The sequence below is a fragment of the Chanodichthys erythropterus genome, chromosome 24 (genome assembly GCF_024489055.1).
Source record: "Chanodichthys erythropterus isolate Z2021 chromosome 24, ASM2448905v1, whole genome shotgun sequence".
In the NCBI taxonomy this organism is placed as follows: Eukaryota; Metazoa; Chordata; class Actinopteri; order Cypriniformes; family Xenocyprididae; genus Chanodichthys; species Chanodichthys erythropterus.
In genome coordinates, this window is record NC_090244.1 from 7048851 (window position 1) to 7063133 (window position 14283).

General features: G+C 36.7%; 1 protein-coding gene across 1 annotated transcript; it reads right to left on the minus strand.

The window, feature by feature from the left end:
* Positions 1–29: 29 nt before the first annotated feature.
* Positions 30–13439, minus strand: dhtkd1 (dehydrogenase E1 and transketolase domain containing 1). Its single transcript, XM_067379925.1, has 17 exons — positions 13143–13439; positions 12782–12934; positions 10519–10730; positions 10194–10388; positions 8751–9020; positions 8463–8634; positions 6851–7049; positions 6447–6759; positions 6131–6215; positions 5700–5839; positions 5294–5444; positions 3994–4100; positions 3734–3898; positions 3558–3640; positions 2877–3046; positions 1832–1917; positions 30–1691 (listed from the first exon to the last, which is right to left on the minus strand). Exons 1-17 carry the CDS (start codon positions 13315–13317, stop codon positions 1590–1592), a joined length of 2778 nt encoding a protein of 925 aa, XP_067236026.1. The 5' UTR covers positions 13318–13439; the 3' UTR covers positions 30–1589.
* Positions 13440–14283: the final 844 nt, after the last annotated feature.

Here is a 14283-nt window from a genome sequence, read left to right on the forward strand (position 1 = left end):
TCATTTGTGATTAAAACATCTTAAAATGTAGCAAATGTATATATTCTGGCGTGATTTTATAACATCATATATCAACATAGTGCAAAATGGTATTAAAATTATGTATAGAAGTAGTTTGTTATGAGAAAGAATGACTGGAAAAATGAATTTCATTGATGTCATTCGGAGTAACCAATATAAAGGGACCATTTTGGATCAAGTCATGCGGTCAATATCATATGACCTCCAAAGGACCACATGGTCAAGAAGCAAAGTAACTAACTAACTCTCTCTTAACTATTTGAAAAATTTCATGTTTTCACTTGCTCATGTCTCGAAACATCAGGTCATTCGGTACAACTGCTATAAAACATGAAAATGTTGTAATATTTTAAAAACTGGTACTAAATATAAAATGTTTGATTGTTCTTTTGCTAGCTAGTTAGCTATCAGCCTGTTAGCATTGTTTGAAAATATCATTATTCAGTATAACCAAAAGTGTCATTCGGTAAAACCGAAATTTTGGTTAAACCAAATGACTTTTTGGTGACAAATTTTGTCCATCTTGTAAAAAATGACAAAAGCAGTGTTAACTGATTATAAAAAAAACAATCTCATTGTTAACACTTATTTAATTTTGAAGTTTAATTATCTCCATTAGGGTTTTTTTTACACTTTTAAAAGCTTATTCGTCAATGACCCAAATATATGAAGACATGTTAATAGTCAATGATTAACATTTTTAAAATTTATTTCCAGAATAACTATCCAAGTAAAAATTCAGTTTCATCCACACAACATCATTTCTGAAAACAATGCATGTAATTTAATATTATAAATTGCAGGATTTGGATGAGTTTATCATGGGTATGTAAACAAACAAACAAAAAAAATAACATTCATAGCAACGCGAACTAGACACCAATCAGCAACTTTGTGAAGAAAGTTTGATCTCCTTGTCTTCAGCTCTGTGCGATTTTTGAAAGGGTATTATTTTATGATTAATACTTTCACGTAAACATACAGTAAAAGATTGTTATTTTGCACTGATTCTACATTCATCTGGTAATAATCGATTTTCCAAACAGCCCTTGATTCACATGCGCACAACACTGAATGAGCCAACGTTTTGAACGTAAACCACTACCAGTTCACATCACAATATCATTTTCAATGCTGCAATGATTACATCTATTCTCTTCTTTGCTCAATACAGTCTTCCGACTCTTGCAAGTATATTAAATTTAATATAAAAGTGCTTTGAAAAACTATACACACAATCCTTATGTATGCTTTGTCAGTTTTCTACATTTCCTCTATACAATTACAAATCTCCTGTGCCAACAGAGAGGAAATATCACTTGCAAAATATCAATTATGATACTTTCAAAAGGTATAGAAATGATAATAAACCGATTTGGATGTCGGTAAGAAATTCAATCAACAGATGTTCCCTTATACCCAAGTAAGGGGATAAATTAGTCAAACCTGCAATATGCCTCTGTTTAGCGCTCAGGCTACAAACAGAGCTTGGCGTTTGTTGTCAGTGTACCAGTCACAGCTTGTTTGCTTTAATAACACATGATCATGAAGTTTATGGTTCTGTGGTTTCAAGAGAAAGACACGGTCAGGATGGCTTCATGCTGCTGATGGTGGAGAGTGCCGATGCCCACAGCAGGAGCGGGTAATGCAGGTCTGCCGACTAACCTCAACTGAGGGAACAATGAGAACAACATCAATCATCTTGCAATAAATCAGTGTAAATCTGATAAACTTAAGCCACATGCAGCCTAAGAGGCGATCAAGGCATTAGCTAAGAGGCCTTCGATTAGCGTGAAGTGGTGAATCTGACCTTGCAGGCTAACTGTTTTTCAAATCTGGGTGATACAAATGACCAGCAGCCCATGTTCTGTGGCTCCTCTTGACTCCAGATAAACTCTGTAATGGAAGAGGAAATAATATGAAAGCAGCTTGCTCTGTTTTGTGTATAAATACATTGGATTCCAATAGAGTTTGCACTTTGCATTAAGTATACACAACTGTTCAAAAGTTTGGGGTCAGTAAGATTTAGTTGTTTAATAAATTAAATTAATACTTTTATTTAGCAAGGATGCATTAAATTGACAGAACAGTACGTAAGAGGATTACGGCCAAGCAATAATAAAAAAATAAAACCATCTCGAGATTAAAGTTGTTAAATTTCGTGAAAAAAGTCGAGATAAAATGTTGAGAATAAACTCATTAAATTACGAGAAAAAAACGAATCTGTTCTCATAATTTAACGACTTTTTTCTCGTAATTTAATGAGTTTATCATCAACATTTTATCTCGACTTTTTCTCATAATTTAACGAATTTGTTCTCATAATTTAATGACTTTATTCTCAACATTTTATCTTGACTTTTTTTTCAAAATTCAACGAGTTTTTCCTCGTAATTTAACGAGTTTATTCTCAACATTTTATCTTGACTTTTTTTCTCATAATTTAACGAATTTGTTCTTATAATCTAACGATTTTTTTCTCGTAATTTAACATGTTTTTTTCTCTCAGAATTTGACTTCAACTCGCAATTGTGAGTTTATTTCTTACCGATCCCAAACATTTGAAAGGTTAAATATCAGCTAAAATGAATCAGATTCAACTACATTTTTAAACAATGTATTTCATTCAATAACAAAAGGCAAGTATTTTTAATTTTTTTCGTGGAGCTTTGTGTAGTAATGCCAAAATGAGGATATTAGGAACATCAACTTTTTCAAAACATCTGTATTGGGAACACATCTATTATTCCTTATGCAGGTCAGTCACAGAGCGATTGCCCCAATACCAAAGCAAAAAACTGCTAATTAACACAATGAGATTCCCATGAATAAAAGATGAACATGAGCATCCTCACCTTTGGCATTTGTGTATTTATTTAGTTCCTGTTGTAGGGCTTCTGTGGGGAAAGGACACAGTTCCTCAACTCGGATCAGCGCTGTGTTTTTTTCTGCCTCTGGTAACGTCTCTCTATGTTTCAGCAGGGCGAAGTAATGTTTACCTGAGCAAAACAAAACCCGCTTCACACTGCAGGAAAGGAGCAGAAGATGTGTTTTTAATGTATATGAACAGTCCAAAAGCTTGAGGTCAGAAGAAAATAATACTTTTAATCAGCAAGGATGCATTAAATTGATCAAAAGTGTGACAGTAAAGACTTTTACATTACTTCTATTGCAAATATCAAACATTTATCAAAGAATCCTGAAAAAATGGATCAGTTTCCACAAAAAATATTAAGCAGCATAATTGTTTTCAACATGATAATAATAAGGAATGTTTCTTGAGCAGCAAATCAGCATATCAGAATGATTTCTGAAGGATCATGTGACACTGAAGACTGGAGTAATGATGCTGAAAATTCAGCTTTGATCACAGGAATAAATTACATTTTAAAACATATTACCACAAAAACAGTTAATTTAAAATTTAAAAAAAATATTTCACTAGTTTTAACCAAATAAATGCAGTCTTGGTGAGACTTCTTTCAAAATTCTTCAACTTTGAACAGTGTTTAAAAAAAGTGACTGAATGAAGATACCTTGCAGGGTTTACAGAAGCATCACCAATGACAGGCTTAAAAGAAGTTCCTGGTCCCATATCAGCCAAGCTCGACACTGCCCCCTAGTGCCAAACAGGTGAATATTCATTATCAAACAAAAACAACAACAAAACAGTAAGCAATTCATATAAACAACTTTTATATCTCCAACGCACAGAAAAGCGCAGCAGAGTTTTAGGAGAAGCCACGATCAATGGTTTCCGGAAGTTTCTAATCATTTGTCTCCGCAACAGGTGGAAGTATTGAGCTGGTAGGGTAGGATTCACCACTGCCATGTTCACCGTGTCACCGTCCACACCTTCCTCTTTACTGTCACAGAGCTGCAGGAGGAAGAAAGTGCAGTTATGAAGATTAGCAGTGATGAGGGAATATTTAGTCCGTACTACTCCTTTAAGTGAGCATGCACGCACTTTACCTGTAAGAAACGCTCGATTCGGCAGGATGAATGCTCCGGTCCGGCTCCATCATACCCGTGTGGCAGTAAGATGACCAATCCACTCTGCAGGAGCCATTTAGCCTCACCTTAAAAAGTTAGAAATGCCACAAACCAGGATTTAGACTCTTAAGGATACAGATACATATCTGAAGGGTTTTTAATATCAAATTAAATTTTTTTTAAAGGGGACCTATTATGCCCCTTTTCACAAGATATAATATAAGTCTCTGGTATCCCCAAAATGTGTCTGTGAAGTTTCAGCTCAAAATACCCCACAGATCATTTATTATAATTGTTATAATTCCTTATATTGTTCAAACCGGAGTCGACACTGATGGAGAGACTCAGGAAGAAGTTACAACTTCTAGGATGCAACTAGACATTTCTGAACGGTTAGTGGATAAATTTATGTAGTTGCTGTGGAGTTGATTTAGCATGTGCCATCATGTTAATCTTTTGTGCAAATCCAGTGTTGATTTGACCCTCGTTTGTGAAGCAGTCTGGCGTAAAATGACCGTATGGTAACAACACTCTACTACAACAACTCTTCCTCTTCTCTAAAGCAGCCCAACATGTCCTCATCCCCTTTGTTGCATGTTCCCGGGGGCAGGGTTTATGTAAATTTGGGGGTTTGTGATGTCACCAACCCAGGAAAAAGCTGTTTGTTAAAACAGCGAAGAAAATAAAGAAAATATTTCCTTTTGCATTGAACTTTGAGTGTCATAACTTTGCAAAACAGCAACACTAACTAAAGTTAAAAAAGTGAAATCAAGTGAAATCTTTAAGACAAATAAAATTAAATACGGGTGAGGTAGTGCAACGTCTGTGGTAACATCCAAACCATAGATAACTGTAAAATGACAACTTTGCAGTTCAAAAAAAAATATAGATTTTGACCCCCCGCCTCCGTCTTGAGTGTTCTTTCGGGAACAAACACGTCACAGTATTCCTCATTTAAATAATTTTTGCCGAAAGCATAAACAAAATAAACGTGAAAAGCCTGGTGGAGTTGTGTTAGTATAGTGTATTGAAACTTGTGGTTATAGTAAGGGGTGTAATATTCAGAGCACATTGTGCTTTTTCAGAAGGAGGAGCTTCATAGATATAGAAACTAAACAGAGCGTTACTGACAGACTGGTATGAGGTGCCGCAACAATGTAAAATATGTGAAAAATAATGACTTTTGAACATTCAAGCATGAAAACACATTCTAGAAGACCACAAAAACAAAATAAAACTTTAAAAATAGGACCCGTATGCTTTTTTAAAATTATTTTACCTCCAGAGAGGAAAGTGTCAAATATTATCTGAGCGCCGTTGAAGAAATCTCCAAACTGAGCCTCCCAGATGGGCAGCAGTTTAGGCTGAGCAATGCTCATTCCATACTCAAAACCCAGAACAGCTTCCTCAGAAAGAGCACTGTTGCACACCTGCGAGAACACAGACACCAAACATAATTATCGGATTTAAAATGTGGTGGCTTAAAGAACTGAAAGTACAAACCACCCAACTCAGGAATGAAGAGCAGTTGGTGTATTGAGTTACAGTACAGTACAAAGATAATGTCATCAACCAAATGGCATAAACTAAAGTATTATTATAAAAACACATACTATAAAATTGATAAATAAGGGTTTGTAATTTATAAATAACATATTTGTCTACAGTCTCTCAGACTGGCTCACCTCCAAGTAGCCTTTCTGTTCAGAGCTGATGTGATTGAGGGGGATGTACATGTCGTTGGTCTCCTGACACACAACCATAGCGTGACGCTGACTGAACGTACCACGGCCAACATCTTGACCACTGATACGGATATTGAATCCTGCATTAAAACAGATATATAGGAAATATTTAAATTGTATTGAGCTGACAATGATTCCTTTCTATTAGAGTACAGTTAGATTCTCTGAAGAGAATACATTCTATGTTATATAGAGAATATAAATTCTCAATGTATTACTTTTCACAATAAATATCATCCAGAATTCCGTAACAAGCCCCAATAAACAAGCTAAAGGCAACAATGAGGAGAAACCCACTAAAAAGTTATTAAAAGCACAAACTATTCTTGAATTTTTTTTACAGTGCAAGGAAGGAGAGATGAACACATTACCCTGGCAGAGCATTGTGCCCAACGCTAGGGCTTCCGCTGTGGACCAGTCCAATTTTGTGCCATCTTCCAGTTTCTGCAGTCGAGCCTGCAGAAAATCAAGACATTCACTCAGACATATTCAAATCAAAGTCTTTACTCTAAAGAGCTTTTCACACATACTGCAATTTTATCACTGAGGTCATAAAATGGCATTGTAGTAGACATTCCTACTGTTGTTACATAAAGTGAAACCTTTCTCAACTTTGTCACGTTACTTTTTTACAAAATATCATAAAAAAAGAAAAAACACAATATGAGGTCAAAGATCAAGTTTTACCTGCACATGTGTCTTTCTCAGGTGACTGTGCATTTGAATCTCCTCAGGTATATCCACTGATTTGGCACCTACGAACTGCAGCAGAGGCAGCGCTACACCAGTGTCCCATAACGAGACTCTGTTCTGGGGCTCCACCAGGTCTCCCCAGCGCCCCTGGAGGTTGGTGGGTGGAGGGCTGTAGAGGGTCATGTTGTTCAGCCGGTCGTTGAGCATAGCGTAGTAGGTTGTCTTGATCTGACCACGCTCTTCCTCTGTCATCAGACCTTCTGAGACTAGCTGGTCGGCATATGAATCTGGGATACTTTTTCTTGACCTAAAATGGCAGTGAAAAGGAAAATTCAACTAGTAGAACTTCACATTTTAGCAACAAACCATTCAAAACTGTAACTGGCAGAGGTACCCACCGAATAATTTTATACATTGCGGGGTTTGTGAAAAAGGGCTCGTCCAGCTCATTGTGGCCCCACTGACGGTAACAAAGAAGGTCCACAATAACGTCTTTTCTGAAGCGTCGCTGGTACTCCACAGCTAGCCGGGTCGCCCTGAGGACCTCCTCGGCGTCATCGCCATTCACATGGATTATTGCACATCCTACCATTTTACCTAAACAGCGCCAAAGTGTTGTTAGATAAAGAAAGAAAGATAATGTTTAAATGATGTCTGTGTGCAGAAAAGGGTAGTTTACCAAAACTAAAAAACTGTTACTTAAAATAAAAAAATGTTAACCGAAATACCTTCATAAACCCCAGTTGGGGAAAACTTGATGTAATGTACATAAGGTAATGTTGATAACAGAGAATGGAATATATTTCCTTGTTGAAACTGTATATTAATATGGTACAATATTATACTATTCAAATCAATGTGATAAACAAGTTAGGTCACAAGTAATCTAAAATGAATCAAAAAGTAGTCAGATTACATTACCTGTTATTTGGGATCAGTAATCGACTACAATTTGTAATCTACCCAACACTGATCATATACAGGTTGGAAAATATAGAAATCTATGGAAGCTTGTTTCTGCCTCTGAATGAAAAATGAAGACTTTTTAATCTCATAATTATTACTTTTTTCCCTCGCAATTGCGAGTTTACATCTTGCAGTCATTTTTTTTTATCAGAATTGCGTGATATAAACTCTCAATTGCGAGTTAAAGTCAGAATTGCAAATTTATATCTCGCAATTCTTTTTTCCTCAGAATTGTACTTTATAACTCGCTATTCTGAGTTTATATCTAACAATTCTGAGAAAAGTCATCATTGTGAGATATAAACTCGCAATTGTGAGAAAGTCAGAATTGCGAGAAAAAGTCAGAAATGTGAGAAGACAGAATTGCGATATAAACTTGCAATTGCGAGAAAAAGTCAGAATTGTGACAAACTTGCAATTGGGAGAAAAAGTCAGAACTGTGAGATATAAACTTGCAACTGCGAGAAAGTCAGAATTGTGAGAGTCAGAATTGTGAGAAAAAGTCAGAACTGTGAGATATAAACTTGCAATTGTGAGAAAGTCAGAATTGTGAGATATAAACTTGCAATTGTGAGAAAGTCAGAATTGTGAGATATAAACTTGCAATTGCGAGAAAAAGTCAGAATTGTGAGATATAAACTTGCGATTGCGAGAAAAGGTCAAAATTGCAAGAAAAAGTCAGAACTGTGAGATATAAACTTGCAATTGTGAGAAAGTCAGAATTGTGAGATATAAACTTGCAATTGCGAGAAAAGGTCAAAATTGCGAGAAAGTCAGAATTTCGAGATATAAACTTGAAATTGTGAGAAAAAGTCAGAATTGTGAGATATAAACTTGCAATCGCGAGAAAAAGTCAGAATTGCGAGAAAAAGTCAGAATTGTGAGATATAAACTTGCAATTGCGACAAAGAAGTCAGAATTGTAAGATAAAAAGTCACACTTATCTTTTAAATTGTAATTGTTTTATTCCATTGCGAAAACAAGCTTCCATAGAAATCCTCCACCCAAATAAATAAATAAATCACATCAATGAAAATTACATACCAACATCACTGCAGTACAGAGATGATCGCCCCCTCTCAGAGGGAGTGGTGTAGCCCACTTGATTGTTCACGATGAGGTGGATGCTTCCACCTACTCTATAATGGGGGAGATTTGACAGGGTGAAGGTCTCTGTTACTATGCCTTGGCCTGAAAACGAAGCATCACCATGAACCTGTACAGAACAGACAACGAGCTGTTACATTATAAGATAAACAACTACTACATATATTAGTATGGTTGTTGATAGTGAACTTTACTTAAAAAAAACAAAACATCTTTTCTCAGGACCTGCAGGCAGATAACTTTGTCTCCTGGCTGAGAATGAGAGTCAGTTGAGTAATCGCCGTCCTGTTTGACTTGCTGACGGCCACGAGTCTTGCCTTGCGTCACAGGGTTGATGGCCTCCAGGTGAGAGGGGTTGGGCAGCATAGTGACATGGAGAGGGTGTCCCGCCCCAAAGTCCAGCTCCACTGTGGAGGTTAAATGTGAAAGGACATCTCCAATAGATGGAGAGTTCTCCGGAAACTCGCTGAGACCCCTCATCTTACGGAACATGAGCTGAGAGAGAGAGAGAAAGTAGGGCGTATTTGGTTTGTCAAAGATTGACAGTGGCTGCAGGCAACAGAACAACTTATTCCCCAAAACTTGACGTGACAAAAAAAAGTCTATTCATACAAATTTAAGAGGTGGAGACTGTGACTCAGAGGAACAGATGTTAAGAACAAATAATGAGTGAGACATTACACCAAAATATATTTATGAAAACAAGGAATTAATTCCAAGGTGTAGATGTGCACACACAATTGTAAAGGGATAGTCCACACGAAAACGAAAATTCGGTCACCATTTTCACACCCTCATGTCATTCCAAACCATAACTTTCATGCATAACTTTCAGCTATGCAACATAAAAGTAGATATTTTGAGAAATATCTCAGTGTTTTTTGTCCATACAATGGAAGTCAATTCTTTAAAATATCTTCAATCATGTTCAACAGAAGAAAAAGTCATAGAAGTTTGGAACTACATGTACATGAGGGTGAGTAAATGATGACAGGAATTTAATTTTTGCATGAACAATCCCTTTAAGTATCTATGGAAGCTTGTTTTCCGCCACTGAATAAAAAATAAAAATGGTTTAATTGCAACTTTTTATCTCACAATTCTGACTTTTTTTCTTTGAATTGCATGACAAACTCGCAATTGCGAGTTAAATAGTCCGAATTGTGTGATATATATTTGCAATTGCGAGTTATAAAGTCAGAATTGCACGATACGAATTGTAAGATATCATAATTGCGAGTTTGTATGTCACAATTCTGACTTTATAACTTGCAATTGCAAGTTTATATCACGTAATTCTGACTAAAAAAAGTCAGATTTGCGAGATGTAAACTCGCAACTGTGAGAAAAAAAGTCAGAATTGTGAGGTAAAAAGTCCCAATTACCTTTTTTATTTTTTTTTATTTATCATCACTTACAACAAATGAACAAATAAACAAAACAAAGACATAAAAGTCTGAGATAAGACATTTTGAAATGTAATACAAAATGTTTTTTTTTTGTATGACATTTTTCAGTATCTTAAAACTGTTCATTTCGAGGTTTAAATGAAAACTTTTCAATGTGGTCTCAGTGTATATGTTAGACATGTTTTAATCTGTATGGTAAGCCGGTCTATCTAGTTTGCTATCGATATAAACCTAGCCAGCAGCAACTGTAAATATTAACCTCTGGGGGGAACTGCAGTAGACCGGTGAGCAGGTTGAGACGTCCACGGTGAGGCATTCCCATGACCACATCTGTCACTCCGCTGTACGCCGCAGAGCGGAACAGCTCGTAGAAAAATCCCATCATGCTCTCTGCTCCCTCACCTCCATATCGTTTCACAGTGGCAAACTTAGTGGCTAAAAAGTGGTCAAATTCCTTTAAAAAGAGAACAGAGGGAGTGTATAATTGCTGATGCTACTGAAATAAAGCATGCTATGCAATGATTTACATGTTAGTCAAAATGTAACAGACATTAAAAGTGACTAAATGTAAATGGTTGTCTTACTTGTGATTCAAGCATTAGTTTAGCCAGCTGTCTCCTCTCCTCCGGTGAAAACGCCTCTTTCTTGAGCTCCTCAAATCGGTCAGCGAACCATTCTCTTTCCTGTAAGGTCTGGAGCTGAGCGGTTTCCACTGAGATTCCCCCACAGTACGTTCTCTCCAGGTAGGCCATGACCTCTTCAGCGGTCGCCTCGGCTTTCCCAAAATGCCGCAATCCTGAAATGACAACACATAGAAATCTAAGGAAGTAAATGGACCAAACTAAAGTAGCATATTTTTAACAACTTAAACTCAGTAACATGTTACCACAGGAAATAATTTTGACTCAGACTCCTTAGCTTGAAAATACAAAGTGGATTTACAGTAATGCATTTACAATGGGACAAGGCATTGCACTGAAATAAACATTAAAAGTGTGGCCACAACCCACTCAATTAAGACCCCCCTCCCCAAATCCTGCTGCCCAAGTTATAAATCACTCACAAATGTGTCTGTGTAAAATGACATCCTATATTTTAATTCCTTTCACAATGTAAAGCAAGTAAACCAGGCAAACCAGGCAACTTTTGCATGGTAGTCAGCTAGGATATGAAAAAAAGAGAAAGACTTAAGAGTGCAATATGTAATATTTTCTGTCCGCTAGAGGCCTATTCAAAACAAAGGCGTAGCTTGATGACGGCAAGTTTGAGCGTGGAATCTTGGGACATGTGGTCTTCACCTCAACGGCCGGTGGAAAAGAATCAGGATAGGACTCGGGAAGAAATCATGTTCATGGATGCTATCATTAACGCTACTGTAGTATGAAGCAGAGCAGGACCGAGTGTTGTGGAGCTGAACGAGGCCGCTGGAGCGATTGCGCAACTCACGCCTCACAAGCAGCGGGACTTTTATTATGACACAGTCGCCGGCGCTGCTTCTGCTTTTCCGGTCATGAGTATGAGGTGACGCAGCTCTGTTTATCATATAAGATACATTTGAGAGTGTTGAAAATTATGTTATAACGTTATTCTGTGCATTCACTTGGTGGCTGCTGTGAGACACTGTTACACACTGCAGTATGATAGATCAATATTAGAATATCATATTAAATGCTGGATGACTTGTTTTGATAAATGACATGCAATTAATTTTAAAACGTATTGTATGATGGAGAAAATGCTGTATTACTGTTACTAAAAATAAAGCTGCATCTGATTATGCTATGTTAGCTACTTCACAAAATAGTGTTTTTCTCTGAGGCATGGTAAAACATGGTACTCACAAAAAAACTGGAAAATTAGATTTAAACAATAAGACTAAACGTGTTGAGCTCTATAACAACAATTAGTTTTCTGTCTATAAATATATCAAAACAGTTGTTCCCTCGTCTATTAAAACATATTAAAGCGTCTTTGTTGTTTCCATGGTTTCTACAAAATAAAACCAGAAATAAGGCAACTGACAGGCGACTCCTCACATGTCCCAGAGCCTTGGTTAAAATTGCAATTTTTTCACAATTTACAAATAGTTGCAACATTTGGGATGTTGTAAATACTCAAGCGAACAAAATATATAACACTGACCTTTTACTGCAAAAATCTTACATATTGCACCTTTAATCCACAAAATACTATTTACAAGGTACAAACTTGCAAATTTAACAACTTTAAAGACCAAATAACATTTTTTAAACAATTTTTTTTAATAATAGTACAAGTAAACAATAATTATTAAAGTACTAATAATATTATAAAATGAAAAGTGCTTCAATGTAAACACGTGCACATTTATGTATTTAAACCCTAATGCCCCATAACTTTGGTTTTATATTCGCACATTCGTTTTCAATAGCCTTGTTAATCACACTAAATTGGACATTCAGTGGACATTCACAAGTAAATATGCCATTAAAACAATACTTGCCTATTTTGATCGACTGTGAAAAATGCTGTAAGTTGACAATCGCTGGTTGTCAATATCATGTCGCTGCTTATAATTCGCAAACATTAATTTATTGCACATTTATTGGAAAGTCTGAATTTATCAGAAGTCCGAATGTGCGAATATAAAACCAACTTTACCGAAGTTGCCCCATACTGACGGTACGTTCATTACTGTAACCAGATGTTTATTATTAAAGGTCATGGAAATTACTTCTTTCATACATAATATAGGCCATATTAGACTGAACCGCTCGCAGTGCTTAAACGCCATTGAACCCGGAACATGCCTTTAGTAAGGCGTATTAAACAAATACTCTATGTAACGTTACCAGGAAACAAACTAACCAATAGTGTTGAGGACTCCATGAACTGCTCCATTCAGCAGGCTGATCTCCGGCACGCTGTCCAGCACAGGGGTTTGGGGAAGTAAAGGGTTAATTTTAGCTACTTTGTGCCCATGTGCTCGATAGGCCTCCACCAATCTCGCCAGTCCGTGATCTGTTTACACAAGACAGCCAGCGAATGCTACTTGAAATACATTAACAGGAGCCATTAAAGCATTGCAGATATTACTTTGCATCTTTAATCTTTTTGTAGGTTAACGCATGCAACGTTAAGAAGTAAGCTGCTACCAAAGCATATGGCCTGGGTCTCTAAAGCATAATAAAGACATCAAAGGCAGTTTACAAGCTGTAAACGCGTCAACCTTGGTTAAGAGCAGAGATCTGCGGAAGCCCATCGTCTCTCTCCGGAGTCTCTCTCGGTCTGAAACCATACACTCCCCGCTGAGTGTGGTATAAACTCGCTAAAAACGGCCGTCTGGCGCCGAAAGAACGGTGCAAAAGTCGAGGGAGGTTCATAAGCATAATACCCGCTGACATGGTGGAAATAAATAAACTAAACTCCGTTAAAGGACGATACAAAGTTTCTCCAATGAGGCACCCATCCTAGAGTGCAGCCATAATAAACGATAGCGGTGTCCAATTCGTGAATGAATCATTATTGTGAGTCAAATCTTCTCAATGAATCAGTTCAGTCTGAACAATCCTGTCAGAGCGGTTTCCGAGTCAACAACTAATTAGCGATACATGCACACTAACTCTATAGTTGTTTAATAACTCGAAATGTCTGAATGTAAGTCACGAAGCGGTTATTTTATCGGGTAAAGCTCACGGTAAACGCCAATCCAGATAGGCAAACCCAGAGCCAAAATCCATAATATCAAATTCCAAAATCCAAATTCCAAATATCATCCTTTGTGTTCAGAACAAAGAATTCCTACAGGTTTGGAACTACTTGATGCATGACATGCAGGAAAAAAATAGTAGGCTAAATCGTGTGCACGATTAACTATTTCGTTCCCTCGGTTTACTAAAATGTGTGCACAATTTACTATTTAATTCCCTCGATTTACTAAAACGTGCGCACAATTTACTATTTAGTTTTCTCGATTCACTAAAACGTGCGCACAATTTACTATTTAGTTTCCTCGATTCACTAAAACGTGCGCACAATTTACTATTTAGTTTCCTCGATTTATAAATAATGCGCACAATTTACTATCCCTCGATTTACTAAAACTTGCGTACAATTTACAATTTTGTTCTCTCGATTTATAAATCATGCGCATGATTTATAATTCGAGGGAATGAAAAAGTAAATCGTGCACATGATTTAGTAAATCGAGGGAATGAAAAAGTAAATCGTGCACATGATTTAGTAAATCGAGGGAACAAATTAGTAAGCCGAGGGAATGAATTAGTAAATCGAGGGAACGAATTGGTAAGTCAAGGGAATGAATTCGTAAATCGAGGGAATGAATTCGTAAGTCGAGGGAACTAATTAGT